The sequence below is a fragment of the Betta splendens genome, chromosome 5 (genome assembly GCF_900634795.4).
Source record: "Betta splendens chromosome 5, fBetSpl5.4, whole genome shotgun sequence".
NCBI classification, from domain to species: Eukaryota; Metazoa; Chordata; class Actinopteri; order Anabantiformes; family Osphronemidae; genus Betta; species Betta splendens.
Window position 1 is genome coordinate 10,093,987 of NC_040885.2, and position 25,847 is coordinate 10,119,833.

General features: G+C 45.9%; 3 protein-coding genes across 12 annotated transcripts; 1 reads left to right on the forward strand and 2 right to left on the reverse strand.

The window, feature by feature from the left end:
* Positions 1-303: 303 nt before the first annotated feature.
* Positions 304-12,444, reverse strand: arhgef25b (Rho guanine nucleotide exchange factor (GEF) 25b). 10 transcript variants are annotated; one of them, XM_029152208.3, is made up of 17 exons: positions 12,168-12,444; positions 10,291-10,393; positions 5,403-5,707; positions 5,225-5,317; positions 4,092-4,153; positions 3,941-4,007; positions 3,435-3,538; positions 3,243-3,312; positions 3,070-3,159; positions 2,911-3,003; positions 2,791-2,841; positions 2,636-2,713; positions 2,355-2,546; positions 2,097-2,277; positions 1,838-2,013; positions 1,693-1,752; positions 304-977 (listed from the first exon to the last, which is right to left on the reverse strand). In XM_029152208.3, the coding sequence occupies exons 1-17, from the start codon at positions 12,336-12,338 to the stop codon at positions 921-923; spliced, it is 1,953 nt and encodes a 650-aa protein (XP_029008041.1). In that variant the 5' UTR covers positions 12,339-12,444; the 3' UTR covers positions 304-920. The 10 variants fall into 10 exon arrangements, with proteins under 10 accessions (XP_029008041.1, XP_029008039.1, XP_029008040.1 ...); XM_029152206.3 differs by having other exon boundaries at positions 1,681-1,752; XM_029152207.3 differs by having other exon boundaries at positions 1,693-1,755.
* Positions 12,445-13,564: 1,120 nt separating this feature from the next.
* LOC114856334 (activin receptor type-1B-like) lies at positions 13,565-20,642 on the forward strand. The gene is given in 10 exon segments (XM_029152214.3): positions 13,565-14,180; positions 15,945-16,190; positions 16,840-17,022; positions 17,025-17,105; positions 17,201-17,431; positions 17,522-17,689; positions 17,910-18,066; positions 18,187-18,311; positions 18,395-18,525; positions 18,695-20,642. Coding segments are annotated over 10 exon segments (1,515 nt in total). The 5' UTR covers positions 13,565-14,113; the 3' UTR covers positions 18,821-20,642.
* Positions 20,643-20,753: 111 nt separating this feature from the next.
* On the reverse strand, positions 20,754-25,829 carry prkag1 (protein kinase, AMP-activated, gamma 1 non-catalytic subunit). Its single transcript, XM_029152217.3, has 13 exons — positions 25,681-25,829; positions 24,560-24,611; positions 24,382-24,482; positions 24,210-24,291; positions 24,068-24,126; positions 23,884-23,929; positions 23,735-23,789; positions 23,459-23,585; positions 23,123-23,288; positions 22,985-23,022; positions 22,637-22,783; positions 22,194-22,291; positions 20,754-22,105 (listed from the first exon to the last, which is right to left on the reverse strand). Coding segments are annotated over exons 1-13 (981 nt in total). The 5' UTR covers positions 25,690-25,829; the 3' UTR covers positions 20,754-22,104.
* Between the last annotated feature and the right edge of the window lie 18 nt (positions 25,830-25,847).

Below are 25,847 nucleotides of genomic sequence, written 5' to 3' on the forward strand. Positions count from 1 at the left end.
TGCTTTTCCAAGAGGGCAAATGCTTTCATCGATCTATTTGCGTTATATTTAGAAGACACATGGGAACGTGGACGCATTACTAAGTGGGAAAACGTCCTGGGAATGTGCTTTGTCATGTGGTGATTCGAGGTTTCTTTATGGGAAGGCATTCAAACAACTAAAAGATAACACGAAATGACGTAAAACTACCAGAGAAAGACCAGATGATTCTAGTCTGAGTCTGTCTTCACCAGTGGAAATGCTTGATGCTGTGACATCCTGTAGCATACTTGTGACTATTTTTACAAGAACATTCACGTCAAATACCCGAAGAACATTTCTCTTTTATTACTCTGTGACCGTGTCATTTCACGTGAGTTTATTTACATTTATGTGATGACAGATTAACATTTCTCTTTGTCTCCCTCACCCTGAGTGAGTACAAACAAAGCTCAGTGGCTGGGTTTAAAAAAGACCATCAGAGGGACTAAAACATTCACGTTGCTGCAGGGACAGAATAAATCTACTTCACAACTGCTAAGGATTTGGATCCCACAATGGAGCAGTCACAGTCACGCAGGAAACATCAGTCGTTTCAAGACATTGTGCCCTGTGGGATCTGAGAGCCCACTTCTGGAGAATGAAGCAGATTTTTCCCCTGGTGAACAACGCATTACAAAAATAATTATTAAGCTATTTAAATGGAAAAAGTAAGAAATGTACACACACTGTACATGATGAAGTAAAAGTGTAGTGCCTCAAAGCCAACTTTTGGATGAATCTCTATTGTCATCGGCACCTGTGGGTGCTTGTATGCGCCACACAGTCAAACCAAGGGGATGGCTCTGTGTCCGCACCACACAGAAAGCGAGATGAAGACGGACACTAGAACAAAACATGGAGGCGGCCGTCACGCAGAACTGACAGCACCCTGACTCAGTTTATGTGTCATCCCCTCCCTCACTGCATGCGGTTCCCTGGAAGCTGGAAGTCATATCCTGAAAGAACCAAAACACATCATTAGAACATAATAGAATACTCAGATTACACTGTTATAACAGATTCACATACTGTAGGTAATAAATGCATTTGGATTTTTTTTCTATTTGCCCAGTTTTATTGTACGACACCTTTCGATACAACTTTATTTCTGTTGTTGTTGTTCTTTTTCAATCAATAATTGTGAAAGTATCAAGTCAAGCACAGGCTGAGAGGCTTTGCCCTGGGGGGGTCTGAAACACAGACAGAGACTGAACACAGGAAGCCCGTTTCTACTTGTTCACCCAAGCAGGATGCAAACAATGCGTAGCCAAGAGGCAGAACAAGGACGATGAGAGCGAGTCTGTGGAAAAAGGGCCCGACAGAACCCGACTTATACGAGCGCGGCGCTCAGGACGTTTCCTGCGCTCGGTGGAAGCCTGAGCGAACACGATAAACGCGCAGGTCAGCGGGGTTTTCCATGCGACGGCCGAGCGACACCGGCTGCAGATTACGCCAAGCAGGTCCAATCAACGCAGAAACAACAACAGGATATTTGACAAAGACACAGCAGGGGGTCATTTCCTTTCATCTCAGCCACGAGCAGTCGCCGCTTCTGGCTGATGGCACAGAGATAGAGCCGACACTCAGGCCTAGTCAATGGAACAGTAGTACCCTAAATACTACAATAAAGTACAGATAAACCGTGACATTTAATCGGACCTGATCTGGTACCTGTGTGCTGTTCTGGCTGCAGCGCGGCCGACCACCGGACGCCTCCGTGCACAGACTGCGCTGCTGGAAGGAGAGCGAGCACACACACAGGTTAGAGGCCGTGAACCCCGAGGGCGGCGGGCTGAGGGCGAGCGGCGGCGGACACCTTGGCGCCGGGGCCGTGCGGGCGCGGGTGCAGCGAGGGCAGGGAGGCGTTGTGGGACCGCAGGCACGGCGGCCGGTTCCGGTCCATGGACGCCGAGGAGTGGGGCCGCGTGGTGCTGCGCCCCAGGCTGTGGGACTTGTTCTCCCGGCGCTGGTACTCAATGGGCGACTGCAGCGCTACAGCAGAGAGGAAGAGGGGGGTCACATGGGTCGGGGGCGCCAAACTGTCAGATCTGCGGTTCTACCGGAGCACGCGGTACCGTTGAGGAAGTTCCTCTGGCTCTCCAGGATCTGCAGCACGTCGCCGCGCCACGCTCGCTGCACGCCGGGCGACGGCGCCTGCATGACGAAGCGCGCCACGCTGCCGTCGGTGCCCCTGGAGGTCAGCACCAGGCGGCGCGGGTCCTCCTCGCACGGCTTCTCCACGCCCAGGCAGCTGACCTGGCAACCCGGGGGAGGCGGGGGGGTCAGAGGGGAGCAGGCGGAGCGCGCGGACCGCCGCCGGGCCCCGGACTCACCTTGATGCTGCTCTTGAACGTGTACCCCGGAGCCAGGAAGCCCCTCCCCCGGTCCGCGGGCTCGCTGAAGACCACCAGCCGCTCGAACAGAAAGACCCGGCGCTCCCGGGCGCGCGGCAGGAGGCCGCCCTCCTGCTCGCTGACGGAGAACGTGTCCTGCTGCAGCAGCCTGCCCTGCGCCGTGATCTTACCCTGGAAGGCGACGCAGACGCTGTGACGCGCGGCGGGAACGCTCGCGAGCGCGCGCGGAGGCGACGCCGGCGGCGGCAGCGGCGGCTCACCTCGAAACCCTGGAGCCGGCCCACGTTCATCATGTCGTTACAGCGCTTCGGCACGAAGCACATCACCTCCACGGCCCTCTGTCGGAACCCAGCAGGGATGGATGGGTTTGACATGCAGGCTGATAACACCACACCAGTATTTAATGAGTTCTGACCTGCAGCTCCTCGGTGTCTCTTCCTGCTTTACTGTAGTACTTGAGGAAGTCCTGGGGAAGAGTCATTTTACATCAAACATCATCGCATGAGGTCATGAGAATCTACCGCTCGTCTCCTACCTTCAGCAACAGCTGGTACTTCATGATCCTCTGGACGGGCTTGATGAGCAGGTCGTTGAGCTGCAGCCTGTGGCCCAGCGTCTGCCTGAGATCCTGAGACAAAAGCACGCGTGAGGCGGGGCGGCGGTTCGAGTCGAAGTGCGCCGCGCGAGGTCTCACCTCGAAGTACGTGTCGATGTACTCGGAGACGACGTGCTCCGACTTGGGCTTGTTCTGACAGTAAACCACGTACATGTGAAGGCGTCGCTCCTGGGAACGAAGGGCAGAGGAGGCGCTGAAATGAAACACGCAGTGAGGCTGAAAGGCGAGAGGAGAGCGGCCTCCAGACCCACGTGTTTGATGAAGAGCTGGGCCAGGTTGTCGGGCTCGTCCACACACTTCTCCAGCTCTCCCAGGAAATAACTGTGGGACACATCCCAGTGAGGGTTAAGGCAGAAACAGGGAACACGGGAGACGTGACACACGGAACAATCACCAAACAGGGGGAGCTCCTGCAGGAAGGAACAAACACGAGGCCCACTCACTCCTTGTGCCAATCGTAGATCTGGTGGATGTTTCCAAAAACAATCCTGTCCTTCCCCTTCATGTCCTCGGGAACGCCCTGGCTGCTCATGGAGGCCATGTAGCCCTACACACACACACACACACACGCATGGACACACACACACACACACACACACACACACACACACACACACACACACGCATGCACGCACACACACACACACACACACACACACACGCATGCACGCACACACACACACACACACACACCACAACACACACACACCCACACACACACGCACACACACACGCATGCACGCCACCACACACACACACACACACACACACACATCATCACGCACACACACACACACACACGCACACACACATGCACACACACACACACACACACACACACACGCATGCACGCACACACACACACACACACACACACACACGCACACACACGTCACTATCATGTTAGAGGATGCCTTCAGTTGAACTGATGCTCTGAGGTACAACATACCTGCACGATCAGGCCCAGATCCTCCACGTACAGCCTCTCGGTCTCTATCAGCTCCGTCAGCACGTACCTGACGGACACAGGAAATAAAAACGTCTTCCCGTTGGCTTTCACACACGTGTGTGTGCAGCGTGTGTGAGTGTCTGACACCTACAAGCTCTTCTCTAGGGCGACGCTTCGCTCCTCTTCGCCGGCGTCCGTCGCAGCACAGTCGTCCTGTAGAACGCACACAAGCGTGTGGTTATCGTCATATTAGTGTGTTCGTGAGGTGCTTTACTTGAGTAAAATGATGATGATGATGATGGCGAACGCTGAACTGCCATTGACGGTCAGCGTAACCTGATGGCAGCACGAGAGCCGCCATGTAACAAACGTCCCTCCTGACCTAAAAGCAGGACATGTGAGTTTCAGCGTAATCCTCCTCACACACTGTAGTCGCACACATTTCCTTTCCTGCCTCGGTGCAACAGATGCTAATCCTGCAGTCTGTAGGTCAAACGGGCCCAGGGCAGAGCAGCTTCCTGCTGCTGCCTCACAGCCATGTCCATCTGCCTGTGTGTGTGTGTGTGTGGCTTCCTCCCACTGGACCACGCGGACGTGGACTGTCGCAGGCAGCACCAGAACCAAAGTCCACATGTAGCTGAGTGTTTATGACATAATATGTGGCAAAAAGAAAGGTTGAATGTGAGAACAGCCATTTATCAAACAGACTCGACACCTGATGGGACTGTTTGAACTCATGTTTCTGTGAAACTATGACTAAGAACCTTGAACCCAGTGTCCTTGGAGGAAAACCCGTCCCCCTTAGCTCCATCCGCCTGTAGGCCCCTTCTTCTTCTAATTTTAGAGTTACGTCCTCACCCCTAACTCTCACATGGTTGTAGCCATTTCCAGCTTGGTCCATTGATAACTTCCAGATGCTGCTGAGAAAAGCCCAAAGAACTGACCGGGCTCCACAGAACCTCCCAGGGATGCGTGTGTGTGTGTGTGTGTGTGTGTGTGTGTGTGTGCCTCGTAGCTGGAGACTGATCTGTGTTTTAATCATTTATAAACTATTAGCCTATTCGATGAGAGGCTCTTAGATGAAAGCTGACAAGACCATATTTGCATTCTTCGTATTTAGCAGCGCAGATGATTTTTTATTGACTCTGAGTGCAGCTGCCAACAGTAGACAGATGGAGCAGAGCTCTGTGTCAGTCTGAATCTATGAACAGTCTTCCGTTATGTACGTGTGATTACTGGAAAATGAATTGTTAGTCATCAGTTAAGGCCCAGTGGGTTCCTGACCTGCTCCAGAGTCTGTGCGTCGCTGTCCTGCAGGAGGTCGGACAAGTAGTTCTGACTCGACGGATCTGCCGGCGCCGACACACCTTTACACGCCTGGACACAAAAAACAGCCTTATTAAGAAGAAATCACATGAGTTTTTGGGGAACTGAAGACATGTGAGCGTTACAGTGACAGCACCATGGTTCCACTGGACCGGACGGCGTCCTTATGGCTGGGCCCCACGGACCCGGGCCGCTCCTCCGCCCGCGCCGGCCTCCGGTCCGGCCTCGGCGCCTGCCTCTCCGTCTTCCCCGCCGCTCCGCGGGCGTCGGCGCTGAGCCTGCGGACGGGGCTGCTGAGCCAGCGCTTCAGGGCGCTGACGGGCCGCCGCGACGCCGACGACGAGCCGCGCGAGCCGGGGCTGGAGCCGCCCGAGGCCTGGTGGGGCCCGGAGCACGACGGGGCCCTGCTGCCGTCGCTGCCGGCCGCGGAGTAGGACTCAGCTGGAGAGGGCGGAAACGAGGAGCCAAATTTAGTCGGATTTCTACAGTTGTTCTGTTAGAGAAGAACGAAGTAAAGCGGGTGTCGCTGGCGTTCTCTCCTCCACAGCTGGATCTTGTTTCCTGTGGAAACTGGTACCTCATCCTCGAGCGCCGGTCTGATCAAACAGCCCGATGATATCGTGGTGCTGTGATCTTATAGGCTCCCCCCTGCTGTTGCTCCGGCAGCTCCCAGAAGCCTCTATTCCCCGTCCGCACATTTACGTAAGCTCTAATCACGATAACGCGCCTCTAAGAAGCCAGTTAAAATCTGGGTCAGCTTTTGCCAAAAAAGCTCCACTTCAGCGCAGCCAAAACACAGACATTGACAGATATTATCACATCTGCTGATAATCAGTTGAATAGACTGGGTCTTCTACGACGTCGTGTTTGCTTGTGACACTTAGGCAGCGTGTGATTGACAGCTGGACCACCATCCAGTCTGCAGGGACCTCCAGAGGGCGCGTGCGGCTGCAGAGGAGGTTCTAACTCCAGTCACGGAGGTGGTCTCATGCACAACACTGCTTCTCTGCTGGGCACCGATTAACAGAGGGATTAGAGCCGGGTGGGCGTGATTCTCCACCCAGATGGAGCGGGATGGCAGGAAACGGGACCAAACATTAGCAAGGGGTCAATCTGCCTGACAGTAATCCTGCCTGGAGAGAGAGGCTGCTGGAAACCGACCATCGGTACCGAGAGGACGGTCTGTGTCTCTCAGAGCTGCATTCATGGCCCCATTTGCATCATGAGCTTCCCAAACAGCAGTGGGAATTATTGAGATGCTTTAAACAGCGCGTTGACACGTCACGGAGTCTGAGCCGCGACACGGAGCCCTTTTCTGGGTTTTACAATCACACACGAGCTGATTCTTATTTGTGTTTCCCATCTGAGAATGCTAATGAATGAGCTCATCATCGCCCCAGTCAAACGCAGTCATTTCTGGAGTCGGACAGTTCGCTTCTGTTCTGGTAATAACTGCCGGGGAAAACAGTGTGAGTCCACACTGCAAATCAGCCATTCTCTTATCAAACGCACCAATTTAATGTGAGGGTTTAGTTCCAGGGAGGATTTGAAGCTGGAGGGTGTAATGTTAATGCAGCAGCACTGTTAGATTAGAACTGCTGACGATGGGAGAAGCCTCAAAAACCGAGTTCAACACAGAAACAGTTCATAATTAAAACTGAACTGCTGACCAGAAGCTGCAACACACAACTATACTAGAATATATGCTGTCGGCTCCTCACCGTGTGTTTTCCTCACCAACGGCTAATACTGTGTTAAACAGCTGGATGCTTCCTGCACGATGATGGTGTAAATTGGTGTTGACCGGAACTGAATTGTTGATAATTGATCGTTATCACTAGGCCTTAATAAATATTAATAAATATTCCATCCGTGCATAAGAGAATATGAATAGATATAGATAGCAACATTACCCGTGATTCTCCTGCATCAGCTGTAGTACTTAGTAGTACGAACGTGTACTCCACCCACAGCACTGCAAGCTGCGGACGCGTTGTTCCTGTCCCACACAGAGATCATCCATGACTGATTATTAAAGCCAAACCTCCAGCATCGCCGTTGGGGAGGCAAGAATTACTACAAAAATACTACAAACCCTCCACAGCTGGACACTTCCGTTTGACCAGCCTGTGCTATGATTTCACAACAGTGACCTCTATGTACCTTCTGTGATTCTGTGTAACTAAAGACGGGCTTGTTAGTCGTCACGTTAACTATACTGGCAGTGATGACCTCACGCTGGAGGATTAATGGACTATTAGTCATGGATGTTTCTGAGCCGGAATGATGTCTGCGGAATAAGAGAGCAGTTGGCAGGACTTCTGAGTGGATTCCAAGCAAATGTCCCATTTGTGGAAGTGTTTTTTTGTTTTAGCTCCCAGACAATTTCCCAAAATCAACAGAAAGACACAGTGAGCAAAAGATTAAATACTGAAGGAGTAGTAGAAAGGATGTTATGAGCTACAAACCACACATCAAACCAAACTGATAAAGATGATACCTAAATGAAGAATCCAGGGCTCTGACTGTGATTACTCATGTTTCAGACTCACGCTGAAGAGGAAGAAAGCACCTTTTATAACAACAATAAAGGCTGCAAATACCCCTAATATAGGTGGTGGTGGGGGGGGGGGGGGTCAGCGCAGACTGAGCTCTCTCTGCTCTGCAATCACCACACAAGCAACTGGAACAGCAGGATTTAAGGGTCAGGGCAGTGACAGGATGTGTTTGTGTGCTCATGTTTGAATGTGTGCGCGTACAGTTGCCTGTTTTTTCCTATCAAAGCGCCACAGTGCCGTCAGGTGTTACTCTGACAACCATCCATGCAGTAAACAATCACACACATGTATGAGTTTGTCTGCGAGCGCCCGTGAAACGTGTAACAGCTGTAACTGAAGCAGGACACACGTTACTAATATTAGCAGGAAATAAAGAGAAAGCTGGTTACTAATGTAAACTAACGGTTTCCTAACATATGTTGTCATTGGTAGAACTCAGATTATAGCAATGATTGTTCTGTTCTGTGTCTCACAATGTCGTATTCTTCCACAAACAGAGGAGTTGATGCTATCTAAGTGTGTGGGGTGTGTGTGCATTTTTATGGCCTTGTATATTTTGTGTTTTTGGACGTGTGTGTGTGTGTGTGTGTGTGTGTGTGTGTGTGTGTGTGTGTGTGTGTGTCGGGGGGGGCTGGTTTTTTTTGGGGAATGGAATGTCGGGACAGTGAATCATTGATTCTTGTGTTTCCACAATCAGCAGCATTTTCACAGCTCCAGATGTGAAACCCGCCGCCGACGTGAAGAAAACGGGTCGCTGGCTGTGTCATATTCCTCTCACTCCTCTGGTCAACTGTAATTCAACCCAGACAAATCTTTCCACTACCTTTTTTTCGGGGTGAAGGTGTGCGACCCACCGAATGTGCAGCCGCGAGGACACGTGTGGAGCGCGTCTTCTGTTTTCAGGAGCAATAATGAACGCGGAGCTCACGGTTCATCTGCTCAGTTCAGGAGGAGGTTTCAACAAAATCCACTCAAATAAAACTCAACAAAGGTATAAAAACCTTATTAATATCTACAGTATGATGGAATATCCCAGCCGTGTAACCATTTCCCAACCAATACAAATACACAAGTCACAGAAACACAGGGAAACACTGTGCTGCTAAGATTAGCCTGGCCCCAGGAAGACTAGTGAGCACCCCAAGATAAGCTTTATCTGTTTACTGCGAGTCCACGACGGAGAAGCTCCACAGCAGCCGAGGAGTCAGATCATCAGCAGCAGCAATTAGTCAGAGACATTATGTGGACATGATTAAAAAACACAGGAAAACCTAAGAGGGAGGAAGTGGAACTTTACTTTACTCTGGAGGATAATTTGTTTCTATTATCTACATATAATAAAAAAACACATTACTGTTTATACCTTACTTCAAAAGCTGCCCAATGTCATTGGACGCGCACGTGTGCAGCAGATGTGAACATGCCTCTTTTCAATGCCTGTTTTATGATCTTTGCTGTTAGAAGCAATTCAAAGAAGCGCAGCGCAAGAAGCTGCAGAAGCCGAGGGCGCAGCATCCACGTACCTGTGACCCGGACGGAGCAGCAGCCGCATTTGCGCAGCAGCTTTCGGAACAGGTGCCGACACCCGCAGCCCTGTCGGCGCCGAGCCCCTCTCATGACGACCCGCTCCAGCCGCTGGACCCGAGACTGTCGCCAGCGGGCATCGCGCCGGCCGGACACGCGCAAACACACGCCCACGCGCTATTCCCGCAGTGATCCCCAGGCGGGACGGGAGCGCGCACGCGGCCCCGCCGTCATCGTCCGGACCCCGCTTCACGGTGAAGATGACGAGCAGAGCGAACGATGCTCTGAGCGTCTCTGACGAAAATGACCAGTGGGAACAGAAGTAAGTGAGGGAAGCGACGGGGGGAGGAGGAGGAGGAGGGGCCGCGCGGAGGGAGGGCGCGGAGCGCACGCACGCACGCACGCACGCAAGCACGCGCGCGCCGCTTTGCCCGCATCTGTTCCCCAGCTCTCTGCCTCCGTGCGCTGTCCGTGCACCACCTGCGGCTCCTCCGTGCGGCCAGTAAATATCCCAGCTATGCGGAGAGCCGTCAAGTTACTTACGGTGAGCGTCAGGTTTGGTTCACACTCCTGTACAGTACAAACATTAATGATGACTCATGGTAAATCCCGATCTGGGAGAACTGGATGGTCCCCGTGCCCAGCACTGCACACGTTACACAGTTAGGCACACATGCATCGCAGGTTGACCAACACAACCGTGGAATGTCGACCCGCCAGCGCTGTGAAAACGCCTCAGGGGCCGCAGAGCGGAGCCTTTAAAGACTGAAGCGATGACCCTCTGGGCTGGAATGCACCGACCTTCCCACCGTTTAGCTCTATTGTGTTGTTTGTGCACGTGTGCACCAGCCTTAGCTAATATTTAATGTTACAATATTCCAAAAAGGAATCTGCAGCGTTGCTGTAAATGAGGAAAACAGACGCTGACGCCTGACGTGTTACCTTCACCTCCTGCAGCCACACTGGACCGTCCGCTCGGCTCGTAACGTGTCCCGACCTCCTGGTTGCCTTCATCAAACGCTTTCTCCCCACTCGAGTCTGAGATCTTTCACAGGACAGACGTGAAGAGACTGATGAGAGTGAACTGAGACAGGACCACGCCTCACCCTCTACCTGTGCAGTCTATTTAAAGACCAGCGGATCTAACAGAGCTGTTAGGCTTCGATTATACTTCATCTCTGTTTCCTTAACAGTTCCTGAGATGAGCATTAAACCCACTGGTAAACAGCATTACAGTAACTCATCACTTCACATCACTCCTTTGACACTCACTTTATCAACCGTGTGCTTCAGAAGTTCAGTCCTCCCTTGCACTTTGTCCAAAGTCTTCATTGTGCAGCTTTTGCTCTTCTGGGTCCTTCTGATGGTTTCCTGGTTCGATGTCTTTATTTTTGAACTAAACTTTGAATTCTCCCCATTTAAACTCCCATGTTTGATCCTCTGATCCTGCAGGAGCGTTTACTCGCCTGGACAGAGGAGCGCTGGACATTTGTGGGTGGGTGGGATCTCTCCTGAGGCTACGGGTGGGGGTCGTTCTGCCAGGACAGGTCCGGCCACGTCCCACAGCCGCCTGCGTCTGAGACGTGGCCGGACCTGGACCTGAGTAGTAACCACTAGCAAAGCACACGTTTTAACTAACTCACAGCTTCAGAAAGGCTTTTAGGTTGTGTTTTATTCCCTACTGTAACATATACTACTACTATAGTATACTATACTATATATTGTAACACTACTCCAAAATTAATCTGTTGAATTATGTTAACATAGCATTTTTAATGTTTATATGTTTCACTGTTTTATGACCACAAACCACCAAAGAAAGCCACAGAACACCACAGAAGAAGTACTGTACCCTCTCTCTCTCTCTGTCTCTCCCTCTCTCCCTCTCTCTCTCTCTCTCCCGTGCATGTGCTGCTTCCTGGCGGTGGAGCGAGCAGTAGCCGTGCTCCGTCCGGGTGAGCTGTCACCATCACAGCCGTCAACTCATTGACCATGGCTAACCTGCGGATGTCGCTGGCCGTCGTGCTGCTCCACGCCGTCCTGTTCAGACCCTGCGAGTGTGAGTGGCTCCGTGTTCGTTTTGTGTTTTGTCATTTGTGTTTTTTATCTGATTAGGGAAGTAACAGTAGTAGTTGTTGTTCTTTATAACTTCTTTGTTCATTATTCCTATTCACTAAAAATTACAGCTAAACAGAGATAACGATAAAGTTGTCACATTACTTTATTCCAATATGTCGTCACATCCAACAACGGTTCTGGGACAAGATGATGTAAAGAAAAGAGGGAGGTTTTCCTAATAAACATGAACTAGACACTACATTGCTTTGTATCTGACACAGGACGGTGCTGCCCACGCTGTGGTGTTATAACTCTCTTTCTTTTCCTGTGAGTCATAAACTTTTTTCCCAGTCAGTTTTCCTGCGTTGAGGCTAAAAACTAAAAACTGTGTTTTAGCCACTTCCAGTGCTTTAGTTTCTCAGATAAACATTTTTACTCTGATCTTTGCGTATTTCAGTATGTTTTGGGGATTCTCACTTCTAATTATTGACAAATTTTTGGCATAATAACGGTCACAGCTGGTCTTTTAATCTCTACTCCTACGTGATCTCACATAAACTCTCCACCCATCCTCCCAAAGCCCCTGCCATCCTTAAACTGGTCCTCCACCTTTAACACTTCCTCTACTTCCTAACATCATTATCGCCAGTCTCAGTTTCTCTGTGCAAAGTTCAAGTTCATCTGACTTTTCCAGTGCATGAATCTGCGTACAGTAATATTTGGTACAACTCTAATAATGTGCTCTGTGCATTACTTTGTACCTTGTTTCCGCAGCTCTTTGGTGTAACTGCACCGTTGCCAGCTGTGAGGAGGACGGCGCCCGGTGTGAGACGGATGGGCCTGCATGGTCTCCTCCTATGTGACTGAGGGCCAAAAGCAGCTTGTTCGTGTCTGCATCGCACGGGCCAGTCTCGTGCCTCCTGCACAGCCATTCTACTGCCTCAGTGCTGAGGGTTTGCTCAACACCCACTGCTGCTACACCGACTACTGCAACAGCATTGACCTGAAAATGCCTTGAGGTGAGACCTGTAATGACAAACAACATGCCTGTATAGGATCACTTCAATTCAGTGTTGGTGTTACCAAGTTGCTGATATTTAATAATCAGGATGAGGTGATGGGTGCATCTGTAGTGTGTGACCACTAATGTGACACCACTGCTCCTCCTTTCAGGTTTCTCATCACGATCCTAAAAGGTGAGCGCGTCTGTAATCACATCGGACGTGTACCTTCACCTCCTGCAGCCACACTGGACCGTCTGCTCAGCTCGTAACGTTTCACCCGACTTGAGTCTGAAATCTTTCACAAGACGGACGTGAAGAGATTGATGAGAGTGAACTGAGACAGGACGACGCCTCACCTTCTACCTGCGCAGTCTATTTAAAGACCAGTGGACCTAATAGAGCTGTTAGGCTTCGATTATACTTCTTCACTCTGTTTCCTTATTAACAATTCCTAAGATAAGTATTAACCCAACTGACTAAATAATCTACACTATATTAAACTATTTGCATCTCGATAGCATAAGCACTACACCAATATCCGCAATAAAATGGTCACAAACAATGGACACGTTTTGTTATTTACATCACATCACTCCTTGTGGACCACAGACACTCACTTTATCAACCGTGTGCTTCAGAAGTTCAGTCCTCCCTTGCACTTTGTCCAAAGTCTTCATTGTGCACCTTTTTTCTCTTCTGGGTCCTTTTGATTGTTTCCTGGTTTGGCACCTTTATACTTTAACTAAGGTCTTTAAATTCTACCCACTTAAACACCCATGGTTGATCCTACCTGGACCTGGATCTGTCTAATAATTACCAAAGCACAGGTTTTAACTCTCACAGCTTCAGAAAAAAGTTTTAGGTTGTGTTATTTTATTACACTCTACTGTAACACGTGGAGGGATAATATAATTATATGTAAAACACTCCCCCCAAAACAAATCTGTTAAATTATGTTAACACTGTTTTTTTTTTGTGTTTATACGTTTCACAAACCAAACTGGTATCTGGCAGCCGACCCCTGTTGTGGAAGCGACAGATTGTTTCACAGACACCAGACTTCATGAGGACGGTCTGAATACTGAATGTGCTTTTCACAGATGAGGGCAGGTTTAACCCGAGCACCCACAACAGCTGTGACGCGTCTAGAAAAGCTACGGAGACCGTCTCGCCGCCTGTAGCATCGTGCAGCACGGCTGCTTCGGTGGAGGGTCTGTGGCGGTCTGGAAAGTTATGGAGGAATGCACAGAACTCTACAGGCAAGACGGGGAAAAGGCGAGCGATGAGCTGAACGTGCTGCAGCAGCGTCCTCCTCACAGTCCACGCTGCAGAACCAGTCACCGCAACCCGCTGCACTGACCCACGAGGAAGCGTCTTGATAATGGCCTCCACTGCAAACGTGTATGATCTTATCTTGTCTTAATATCTAAAGACTGAGGACCTGGATTTGCAGCAGGAGTTTACAGACGCGGGGAGAAAACAGTCCTAGTTGAACAGATGCACAGATGGACTCTCTCTCTCTCTCTCTCTCTCTCTCTCCCTCTGTCTCTCTCTCTCTCTCTCCCCCGTGCATGTGCTGCTTCCTGGCGGTGGAGCGAGCAGTAGCCGTGCTCCGTCCTGGTGAGCTGTCACCATCACGCCTCGCCACATCTCGGGCCAACTACCAAACGCGGTGAATGCGATGAGCCGTCAACTCATTGACCATGGCTAACCTGCGGATGTCGCTGGCCGTCGTGCTGCTCCACGCCGTCCTGTTCGGACCCTGCGAGTGTGAGTGGCTCCGTGTTTGTTTTGTTTAGAAGACGCCGAGGTCCGCGTCAGCATCGCGGCGAAGCGCCGTGTGGCCGCTAGCATCGGCTAACCTTAGCTGTTTCAGCTAAACGCGCCGGAGGAGCGTTTAAACTGGTACATTTATTGGAGAAACCAGGCCGTCTCTTATAAATATATACACAAACACGTTGTTTCGTTCTGAAACATTTCGCTTAAAAGTAACAGAACGCGACGTTTATCCAGTTCCACTTGTTCTTTAGCTAGTTAGCTGCTAGCATAGGCTGTGAGCTCTGTCAGTCACTTGGCTGTAAACACATAAATGCTGAACTTGAACACCCTGCAGCGTTTGACAACAAGCGACCGCCACATGTAGCTTGGTCCATAATGATACCACATTATGTTAATGCATGAAGTACGAAACGTTCATGTAGTCTGGAAGATTTAAGTTGGTGGTTTAAAAAATGTAAATATTTTATATGTATCTAAATTTAGGAGTGCTTGATTACTTATGATTTTAAATGGCTTGAAAACCTGTGAGAGTCTAATGTAATTGTGTTAACAGGAGTAGTTGTTGTACTATAGAAAGTTCTTCATCATTCATTTTCACTGGAAATTACAACTATATAAGCCACATGTATGTATATGATTGGAACTTCTGTCCTGTATATTGCAGACGTCAACGCATGTGGCTTATATAGTTGTAATTTCCAAGACAAAATGATGTAAAGAAAAGAGGAAGGTTGAAGGATGAGCCAGACATTACTGTATATTCCTTTGTATCTTACGCACAGGACGGTGCTGCCCACGCTGCGATGTTGTAATTCTTTCTTTTCATGCATTTTGAAAATGTGCGTCATAAACTTGTTGCTCTAAGTGTTGCTACGCAAAAAAACACACCAGTCACCTCTTCTGTGTTGAGCCTGAAAACAAAGATAAACCTGAATTCCACTGGTGATACAACTTTTTTTTGCACATTTCCCTTTTGAATGGTTTTATTTGAGCCACTTGCAGTGCAATTTTAACTTGAATGTTTTTATTCTGAACTTGGAGCATTTTATTATGTTTTGGGAATTTCCATTTCTAAACTTTCTGACTAATCATATTATATATTTGCCCCCATCAAAGTTTGAATTGTCTCATTTTAGTATTTAGTCAAAATGTACCTTCCTTCATTTTCCTTGTCCTCGTCCTGTTTCTGGTTTTTGATCACCAGTGTCTACCATGTAGGCGGTGGTGTTGTGTGAGTCAGTACCACAAGAGATGAGACACATTAGCTGCACAGTTCCTCCATTTGCTGTAGCTGCTACATGTTTGTGTCTTTTGGTGGAATTCACCAAACAGTATCAACATTTTTCAGTAGAAATTTGTCTGCTTTCTTTTTCAGAATTACTGGATTTTCCCATCATGTCTGTTTCTGAATAATATTACTCAGTTTCACAGGAGTGTGTCTTGTTGTCATAATAACAGTCACAGCTGGTCTTTTAATCTCTACTCCTACGTGATCTCACATAAACTCTCCACCCATCCTCCCAAAGCCCCTGCCATCCTTAAACTGGTCCTCCACCTTTAACACTTCCTCTACTTCCTAACATCATTATTGCTAGTCTTAGTTTCTCTGTGCAAAGTTCAAATTCATCTGACTTTTTCAGTGCATGAATCTGCGTGCTGTAATATTTAGTAGAACTCAGAACAAAATAATGTGCTCTGTCCATTACTTTGTTATTTTTATTTTATAACAAGAATCACTCACTTTTGTTTCTGCAGCTCTTTGGTGTAACTGCACCACTGCCCAGTGTGAGAAGAATGGCTACCGATGTAAGACAGATGGGGCCTGCATGGCCTCCACTTCAGTGATTGACGGCCAAGAGCAACTCATTCGTAATTGCATCACACGGGATAACCTTGTGCCTCCTGGACAGCCATTCTACTGCCGCAGTGCTGAGGGCTTTTTCAACATCCACTGCTGCTACACCGACTACTGCAACAGCATTGACCTGAAAATACCTTCAGGTGAGAACTGAATGACAAACAACATGCTTGTATAGGATCACTTCAATTCAGTGTTGGTGTTACATGTACCAAGTGTTGACAGTTGAAGTGGACACAAATACACCATAGACGCTGTCAGTATGTACATACTTTTACACGCCGTCTGTGATATTGTTTTAAGAATTCCCCTTTTCAGAATTTCCTTTTTGAACTTGTTCATGTGACATATTGAACCCAAAACAGACCTTTAGAGTTTGAGATTTGCATTTCAACCTAAATATCTGTTTAGTCACTTAAATTGGGTTTTCAGTGAATTTTGTTGCAATTTTGTTGAGTTTTGTTGCAACCTTTAAATAAAAGGTTGCAACAAAAAATTAAAGACTAGTTGAGAAAGAACGCATTTGTCTGACACACATGTTCAACTCGAGAGGAGTTCAGGAGACAAAAACTCAATGATAGCTTCACAAAAACGAAGCACTGCCGAGTATCAGTATACGTGTCCTCCAGATATGGGCAACAGATCGTTGACAGCATGTTTGTTTGCTTCTACTTTTTACATTTAAAAGCCTTTCAGTTTTGTCTGTTTAACCACTAGCTTTCTAATTTCACCCCTCGTGGGGCTGTTCATCTCAGCGACATAAGTCTGATGTCTGGCACCTTCTCTTGTTAGTGACAACTCCATCAGGACCAGGGGGAGGCTACGGCCCAAATGGGACATGGGGCATGGTGGAACTAGTGGCTGTCATTGTGGGGCCAGTATTCCTGCTGTGTCTGCTGCTGTTGGTGGGTTTGTTCCTGTATCAGTACCACCAGAGGGCCTACAACCACAGGCAGAGGCTGGAGGTGGAGGACCCTCCTGTGATCACCTCTACCTGGCTAAGGACAAAACCCTGCAGGACCTCATTTACGACTTGTCCACCTCTGGTTCAGGCTCCGGTCAGTGCTTGGTGCAGCTGCCATAATCTTTGCCAACCAGCATGTTTAGGTTCATGACACTGAGGACTTTTTTTCTGTTCATGTTTTCTGAGCAGGCCTGCCTCTGTTTGTCCAGCGAACGGTGGCAAGAACGATTGTCCTTCAGGAGATCATAGGAAAGGGGCGCTTCGGGGAAGTGTGGCGAGGACGTTGGAGGGGTGGCGATGTGGCGGTGAAGATCTTTTCATCTAGAGAAGAACGCTCCTGGTTCCGTGAGGCTGAAATCTACCAGACTATCATGCTCCGCCATGAGAACATCCTGGGTTTTATAGCAGCTGACAACAAAGGTACACATGTTTTCACTACTTGTGCTGGTGTTTTATTTATGTATAATCATTGTCACGTACATTACTTGAACATTTTTCTCTATTTTTCAGACAATGGCACATGGACCCAGCTTTGGCTGGTGTCTGACTACCATGAGCACGGTTCTCTGTTTGACTACCTGAACCACTACTCAGTCACTACAGAAGGAATGATCAAACTGGCCCTGTCGGCTGCCAGCGGCCTGGCACATCTGCACATGGAGATACTTGGAACACAAGGTAGGCTATGATACAAAGTAATAATTACAATGCAAAATCACTACGGTGAAATTTAGATGAAACTCCCTATGCACAGCAACCACTGATGTATTATATAGCGTTTGTATGTATAGCATGAATTTTTTTTGGACTGATCATGTTTGCAATCAATTCCTTAAAACAAAAAAATATGCTATATGTGAATATTTTAAGGGTGTCATGTGCATTTATGGCTTCACAGGAAAGCCAGGCATTGCTCACAGAGACCTGAAGTCCAAGAACATCCTTGTGAAGAAAAACCTAAACTGTGCCATCGCTGACCTGGGCCTGGCTGTGCGTCACGACTCTGCCGCAGACACAATCGACATCGCCCCCAATCAGAGGGTGGGAACAAAGAGGTTTGTGTTAAACATACACACCTCCTGACCTAACTTTCATTTTCTCACATGTGACACCTTTCCCAGAAGATCCCTTTATTTTGTATGGTTACAAGCAAGGGCTGTTTTCATGTCCCACAGATACATGGCCCCAGAGGTTCTAGATGAGACTATCAACATGAGACACTTTGAGTCTTTCAAATGTGCTGATATCTATGCGTTAGGGCTGGTCTACTGGGAGATCGCACGCCGCTGTAACAGTGGAGGTCAGCCTCATTTTGTTTTCCCTCTGGATATTTGACCATTGCTTTTGTTTTCCTTTAACCTGAGCTCAGTGCTGTGTCATCAGGTATCTATGAAGAGTATCAGCTGCCCTATAGTGACCTGGTACCTTCAGATCCTTCCATAGAGGAGATGAGAAAGGTGGTGTGTGACCAAAAACTACGTCCCAACATCCCAAATTGGTGGCAGAGCTACGAGGTATACACATACACATGCACACTGTTACTTTAAAGTGATTAATGGGGTCGTGATAGTTTGAACTTGGTAGTTTAAACTGGCGTAGTCAGAAATGCCAGAATGCTGTAGCAGGCACATAAGAGAAATTTGTAACAGCTGAAGCTAATGCAGTTTGTTCCTGTCGTTCCAGGCTTTGCGGGTCATGGGCAAAATAATGAGAGAGTGTTGGTATGCTAATGGGGCTGCCCGCTTGACAGCGCTGCGCATCAAGAAGACTCTATCCCAGCTAAGCATTCAAGAAGACATCAAAGTCTGAGTTGAGTCAGCAGAGCACTGAGAGTGCCCTGAGCTGGATCCCATTACACTCTGTAAGACTGTGAGAGAGAGAGAGCGAGAGAGAGAGAGCATGTGTGAGAAAGAAGTAGGATACAATGGAGAGTGGCACTTTGTAAAATATTTCTCCATAGACACTCCTGCCAGTTTTAAAGCCACTTGATTTCTTACAAACCCTACCTCGCTTACCCAGCCAAACTACTGAGAACACCTTTCCTGTGTTGTCCATTGCTACCACCACCCTACCTGAACATTTGGTTCCCCTTAACACGTTCTACTAGGGTTAGGGTCCCTGCATTCCTTTTGTAGTTGTGTGCAGTCGGTAGCAGGATATGTAACGTAAATAACTCGTGAACATTTTAACCCTTAGCTTCTCTGATCACGTCACTTGGTAGTTGATATTAGAATAACATTCATTTTTATTGTCTTTTCATGGGAGCAAGCTGAAGGGCAGGGGAGTTTGAACTCCTTTTTAATACTCCATTATTTCACCAACTACATTTATTATAATGGTGTTTGTGCAGGGACACTGGAGGTTTTCCTGGATTACACGTTTAACACAGAGGCACATCCCAAACTGATGTGATAATAATTCATCTGTTTCTGCTACAGCTGTGTGGTTTAGTTCTGGTAGATGTGTTTATAGCTGCCTCTCATTCTACCCATACAGCATAACCTGCCATGACTGTGCACGAGCTCCAGCTGCAGAAGCTAATTTGATGTGCACTGTACATTCAACACAAGATGAAAATGTACCTTTTAAAAACTTTTAACACCAGGAATCTAAATACCGCTTTGTTTACATATTTTAATATGTTTGTTTTTATATATCCTACGTTGTTTTTCCCACAGGGTGCATTCCCCTTGGCCAAGTATAAACGACTAGTACACTAGGTTTTTAGGAGATACCTGTGTTTACTTTTATCCTAATACACTGATCATTTAGCTGTTTGTACCTTTGGGTTTTTATCTGGTGGAAGAACAGTCATGATCTTGTTAATTGTAAACTTAATCATGTACTAATCTACTTTCCGACCTCTAAAGTAACATCACTGTCTTTGTCAAACACTGCATTTGCCGACTTTGTGTTCTAGCTCTACTAGTCCTGAGCGTTTCTATTACCATGAAATGCTTCACAATCATGTGATTTATTTTAAGCTGTCAGAAATCACTGTCTTCATTTATGTTTTCAGGAAATGTTGTTGTATGTAAATTCAGCAGGTACTGTTTGTGTGTCTAGTCTTTCCAATGTTATGTGTATGCTGTTAGTCTCTTATGAAAGCCTATAAGGCCACATGTGCACTACTACTGACCTCACAATGTTGAAACCAAATTGTCTCAACCCTCTCTGTCCATGGCCTCTGTTTGTCCCCATTCAACTACAAATGAGAATGTTTACACAAATTACCCACAAATTATGACTTGCAGCACATTCTGACCTTTTGGAACTCTGGGAGAAGAAATATTTAATCTAAATACTACTGAAATGTCTCAGTTCTGTCTCACAAATGTGTTTGACTAGTTCTGGTCAGAATTAAACACCCATATTGTATTGAGAGACTTACAGGACATTTGTAAGATCAGAAAAGCTGAACTTGACTTAATGCTGTTTTTTGACACAGTCCTGTCTCTGATAGGAAGTTGAATGTCAAATATTTAAACACTACAGGGGCATGTTTGTTTAATTATCTGCCTTACTATATAAAAATCATAATGTAAGGGGTTTTTTTTTATCTTGCTCCATGTATCCATATGGGAGGAGATAGTGGTGGGTGAAATAAACATCACTCCACTGTTGCTGTCAACTTAACTGTCTCCAGCAGTTTTTATTTCAGGATCAGTGTCTAAAGCCTATTTCCACTCTCTGAAGTAATGTATGATGCACAATGTAAACATGAATCATATTTAAAACAAACTCTCGAAGGACATTTATTGCTTTAGATTACACTCTCATTGCAGGTTAGTACAAAAACTGCATTTACATATAGTTGTACATATTCCATTTCACAAGAAAACAAAGTGAGTTGCTCTCAGCCAGTTCTCTTTGAAAATAGAAGGGAAATGCTGGTATTCAGTGATTTAAATAAAAAGAGCCCTAAACTCAATTAACAGAAAACCAGTAATAACCCTACACCTGATGTTCAACTGTTCAAGTTCCTCACTGACTGGACTTCAACAAAGTAAATACTAAAATTGTAAGTTTGAATGTTGTTTCCAAATTCAACATTTCAGACACAAACAATTTTAAGATTTTACTAAACCTTAACAAATCCAGAACCCAAAATGTGGCCAACAAATAGACAAAAAAATATGTCTTCAGTCAAATACACGTCAACGATACAACTGGCACAGACAAAACTGAAAATGATCAATGTGTGCATTCAAACAGAAAATAGCACAACAATCGTCCCCAACAGCAGACTTATCAATGTCTTACACCCTTCATCACTGAGGTGTTCCTAGGAGACTAAAACGTAGGCTGTTGGGTTAAATTAACACTCAGTTCAGTTGTACACAATCAGATGGTTTCAGGCTCATCAAATCTTTAAATGAGTGACCACTGCAGGTTCTTTGACAACCTCTAACGTCTTCAAAGTATATAGTGTTCCACACGACGCTAAACAATTGTAAAATCTGCACAGTGGTAGAACGTAGCCGCATGACACACAGATAAATACATAAGTAACTATAATCCCATCAATATATTGGTTCAAGTTGAAAGAGTAGCCGTTCAAACTAAAAAACTAAAATTGACACCAATTCTCCAACTGTATTTAAATAATTAAACTAACTGATGAATAACAACATAATTTAAGAAAGGCTACATCATAATACTAGAACTCAACACACACTAGAGTTACACAGTTACCTTTAGGCTCAGTGTGCGCATGTATTTCAGCCTTTAGCAACAAAAGGGCTTCTACCAAACAGCGTATGGTAACGGATGTGTAATTTTATCTGGCAATTAACTTATATAATCAGAAATGCCTTTGTAATTAAAGCAAAATTAGTGGTCCTGATTTATCCTAAACATAACAGCCACAGGGCTGGGAATGATGATACTTTTGGCTCCTCATCAGAGGTTTATAGCTTTTACTTGGTTCTCAGATGACTTGCAATTTGGATAAACCTGTGCAGCTACTCTATGTTCTCTTGAATAAAATTTAGTAATAGTAGATGAGGTTACAGAAATGTGGATGACATGCATTCCCTTCTGCACTGTTTCTCCCATTGCTGTTTGTTTGTGTTCCTTCCTCAAGCTGTGCCTCTGAATAGAAGAGTCAAATCACCATTAAGAATTGACTTTAAACACAAAAAATGTGAAAAAAAACGTTTGTATAACCCATAGTACTTACTATTCTCCATCAGTAAGCACTAGTGCCTGCAGAATATCTGAAAGGGAAACGATTCCTATCACAACATCTTGCTCATCCACCACGACCAGCCTGTGCACCTGAAAAAACAAAAAGGATGACAATAGCATTACGATCCCTACAAGCACAGGAAGTGATTATGATACAAGACATAACAGTAAAGGTATACACATGATAAAAGGCTATGAAGACAGGAGCGTATTTCTTCAAGGAGCACAGGATGACAGGGACTGGGAGGTTATGGTGACTTCAGAAAATGTTGAATGGTGTCAGTATTATGCAATGGTGTTATACTAGTGGTGTTTCTTACAGAGCTTCAGATGTGGAAGAACATTTCAGATGCTATTTACTGGCACATTCTTTCCATCAAGAAAAGACCATTACAGAAGGTCTCCTGGCGACGCATGATGCCTGTCAACTCTCACCTCGGCCTCCACCAGTCTGCTGATGATGGCCTCCAGGGTCTCGTGCCTGTGGCATGTCAGCACCCCTTCAAAGTACTGAGAGCGGTGCTGTAGAGCTTTGGTGACAGTCACATCCAGGTTGTTGTAGGTTTTCTCTGCTGCCAGGTTCTGTAGAAATACAAACCTTAGATTAAAATGTTACACTCTAATCTCTCTATAACGCAGATAGATGAATACTCTGTCAAACTGTGATGTCACAAGTGTGAAAATTAAAAACTCCTTTACAATATGTGTATAAAAAACAACCAACAAACACAAAACAATAAACACAGAACAATAAAAGGAAGATACTGGCAGGTGGTAACTTACTATAACATCAAATTTTGAGTAGATGTCCACCACTCGGCCTGTAAGAGAGAGAAACATCAGTGCATAAACATCTGTATGACATAACTAAGGTGGTCTGTGGTTATTGATGAAGTATTGCATTTCAACCAGGCCTCATACCCTTATCATCGACAACGGGGAGCGCGGACACTCGCTGCTCAACAAAAATACCCAGTGCTGTGTACAGCGGGGTGTCTGCACGGACCACCGCTATGTTCTTGAACGTTCCAATCTTCAGTTCCTCTAAGGTATGACGTAAGAACGAGGGCTTTGGCATCTCTGATATCTATAAACAACAATACAAGATTGTGCACACGGCGCTGCAACAGTAGAGGCATTAATTTTTGCTTTAAACGGCTTCACTAGCTTTCTGACTGAAACCCTGAAAAAAACATTGGCAGCTAATTAACAGCATTTAATACAGCGAAAGCGTGAAGAGAAGCGTGTATGACTTACAAAAAGCTTGAGAAACTTGAGAATCCTCTTGTGTGTGAGAATATAAAGTGTGTTTCCGGTCAGCGGGTCGATTACAGGCAGTCTGTGAATCTTGTTCTTCAGCAGTGATGATACTGCATCATATAAACTGTGACACACACGACAAGCTAGAATTATAATAGTTTCTAGTGTGAGTTACTTATGAAAACTTAGCAACAAACATAATGTAACTGAATGCAAACAAACAAATATCCCAAATCTTATTTACTACCACTGAACTAGCACTACAAAGCTCACCTTGCATTGGGAGATATGCAAACCAAGGGCTTGAAAGAGTCTTGAAGGTACAGCTCTATTACAAACAAGAACACATACAGTAGTCCAGCTGGATGATTACTACAGTAAATGGCACAAGGATATATTACATATTAATTTAATATCCTCACCTCTCCATGTTTCAATCTTATGTTCTTCCAACTCATATATCTGGACCTGGAAGTTAATGAAAGGGAATAAAGGAATACATTTAATAATATTAAAACCTGATATGGGACAACATAACCATAGACTTTAAGTTCTTGTAGGATGTTATGTTACAGTAAATTATAAATTTCAAAGACTGTAACTTACCAATGGAGACTTGTAATAACGATGTAGAATGTTAATGAAGTCAGTAATAGTTAGCATACCTGGAAACCAGAAATGGGATCATTAGGTCAGCCCAAAATTGGACTTATTCAAAGAAACACATAGCCAGATCAAAATATCTTACCCACAAAGCACTGCTTCTTACTGTCCCACAACGGTGCAGCTCTTACTCCGTTGGACACAAGAGCAAAAAATGCCTTTTTCACCTGTGAAAAAATGATTATGTGCAAGGTTTTGGTCTGATGTTGCTACTAAGAAACAGAATACTGCTTTTACAATTAAGGCCTTAGTTTTACCTGAAGTGATGTATCAAACACTACCAATTTGGAGCTGGTAGGTACAAGGTCATAACACCTGTGTGATTTCATAAACTTGGTGTACACATTCTGGTCGGGGTCTGAAGGGAGAGACACTGCATAAGACATTGTATAGAAAGGTCACCATTAGCTTTGTGCCATTATACATGTCACCTACTTTCTATGACAGGGTCCTTTTTGCCCTCGAAATCATCAATCGTTGCCGGAATCTGAAAAAAAAAAAAAAAACATCTTCAGCTGATGTTCCCACCATGAAGGATTTGTGAAAGAGCTGTTTATTTATGATTGGTTTAAACTGTGTTGTCTCAGAAACACAGAATCGGTGCAGTAGGTGATTAATGGAACGTTAATCATTTGTTCCACTAAAATGTTGGGTAAAAATTAGACTAGTAACTTAGCACACACGCATGTTCACAAATCTAGTTACACTAGAAAGCAACATAGTAGTACACAAACACTACATATTTAAGTTAATTTATAGCAAAAGAAAGTTGCCAAGTTTAGAGGTACTGACAAAGTGCATTTACTGCATTATATTTAGTATATTATACTACTTAATATACTGGGGAAATATGCATGGACTTTACTTAAGTAGTCTTAAGGAAATCAGATTATAGTATTGCTTCATCTTAAGGGAACAGAGTAATTGCTACTAGCAAAACATTGTATAATAGTTAATAGTAATAGTAATTTACAGCTACAGTACTTAAATTACTATTTCTTTCAGCACTCAAACTTCAAACTGTACTTAACCCACTCAAGTAAATGTTATAACGTTGCTAATTAAGCTAAAGCTAACTGGTAGCATCCGTTACGATAAAAGCTCCAGGCTCCAGTGTAGTTGTGTGAAGAGCGGACCTACACCGGTACCGGCCCGGTTTCGGTTCTCTGAGCTGCAGCTCTGTCAGCCAGTCCCAGTATGTTGACATTACCGAGGTGACTTTTGGTGACTCCGTTCACTCACGTCACCAAATCTATTGTAGTGATTTATTAACCACATTTGCCTGGTTTCGGTTTGAGTTTACACTGTTGCTGGGCTCGAAAACGTCTTTAAAAACATTTAAATTCGTGCCCTGGTTATTCTACAATGTTGGTTAGAGCCCAGCTAGTACCCAGAAGTACTGTACGCTGGACCAGTTGTTAGCTAGTCAGGCGCTAACGGATAACTGTAGCTATCGCTAGCACGCCTCCGAAAGTCTCGCTGGTTTAGTTAACGTAGGTGAAGTGGGTGTTAGAAAAGTACCAACGTACTTATATAAAGTTATAGAGACAACTTACACACTCCATGGTCCATCCACTTTCGCTGCCGTGTAACCGTGTTCGTTCAACACGGGCCGGATATTTCCACAGACCTTCCGCCAAAGGCTGGCGGTACAATTACCGTACTACATGTAGTAGTGCCGCACCACCATTATTACCCTGTTGGTTAAAGCTGCCTAAGTAAC

Excerpts from the sequence above, each read along its gene's own strand:
- arhgef25b (XM_029152204.3), bottom strand. The coding sequence starts at position 12,338 with ATGGCTGTGCAGGAGGCACGAGACTGGCCCGTGCGATGCAGACACGAA. Across the intron at positions 4,154-5,224 it reads ACGCACAGACTCTGGAGCAG|GACGACTGTGCTGCGACGGA; the intron begins GTCAGGAACCCA and ends TGCGTTCTACAG. Across the intron at positions 1,756-1,837 it reads CGCACGGCCCCGGCGCCAAG|CAGCGCAGTCTGTGCACGGA; the intron begins GTGTCCGCCGCC and ends CTCTCCTTCCAG.
- prkag1 (XM_029152217.3), bottom strand. Across the intron at positions 23,790-23,883 it reads TAAGATTGAAACATGGAGAG|AGCTGTACCTTCAAGACTCT; the intron begins GTGAGGATATTA and ends TGTTTGTAATAG. Across the intron at positions 23,289-23,458 it reads TCAAGTTTCTCAAGCTTTTT|ATATCAGAGATGCCAAAGCC; the intron begins GTAAGTCATACA and ends TGTTGTTTATAG.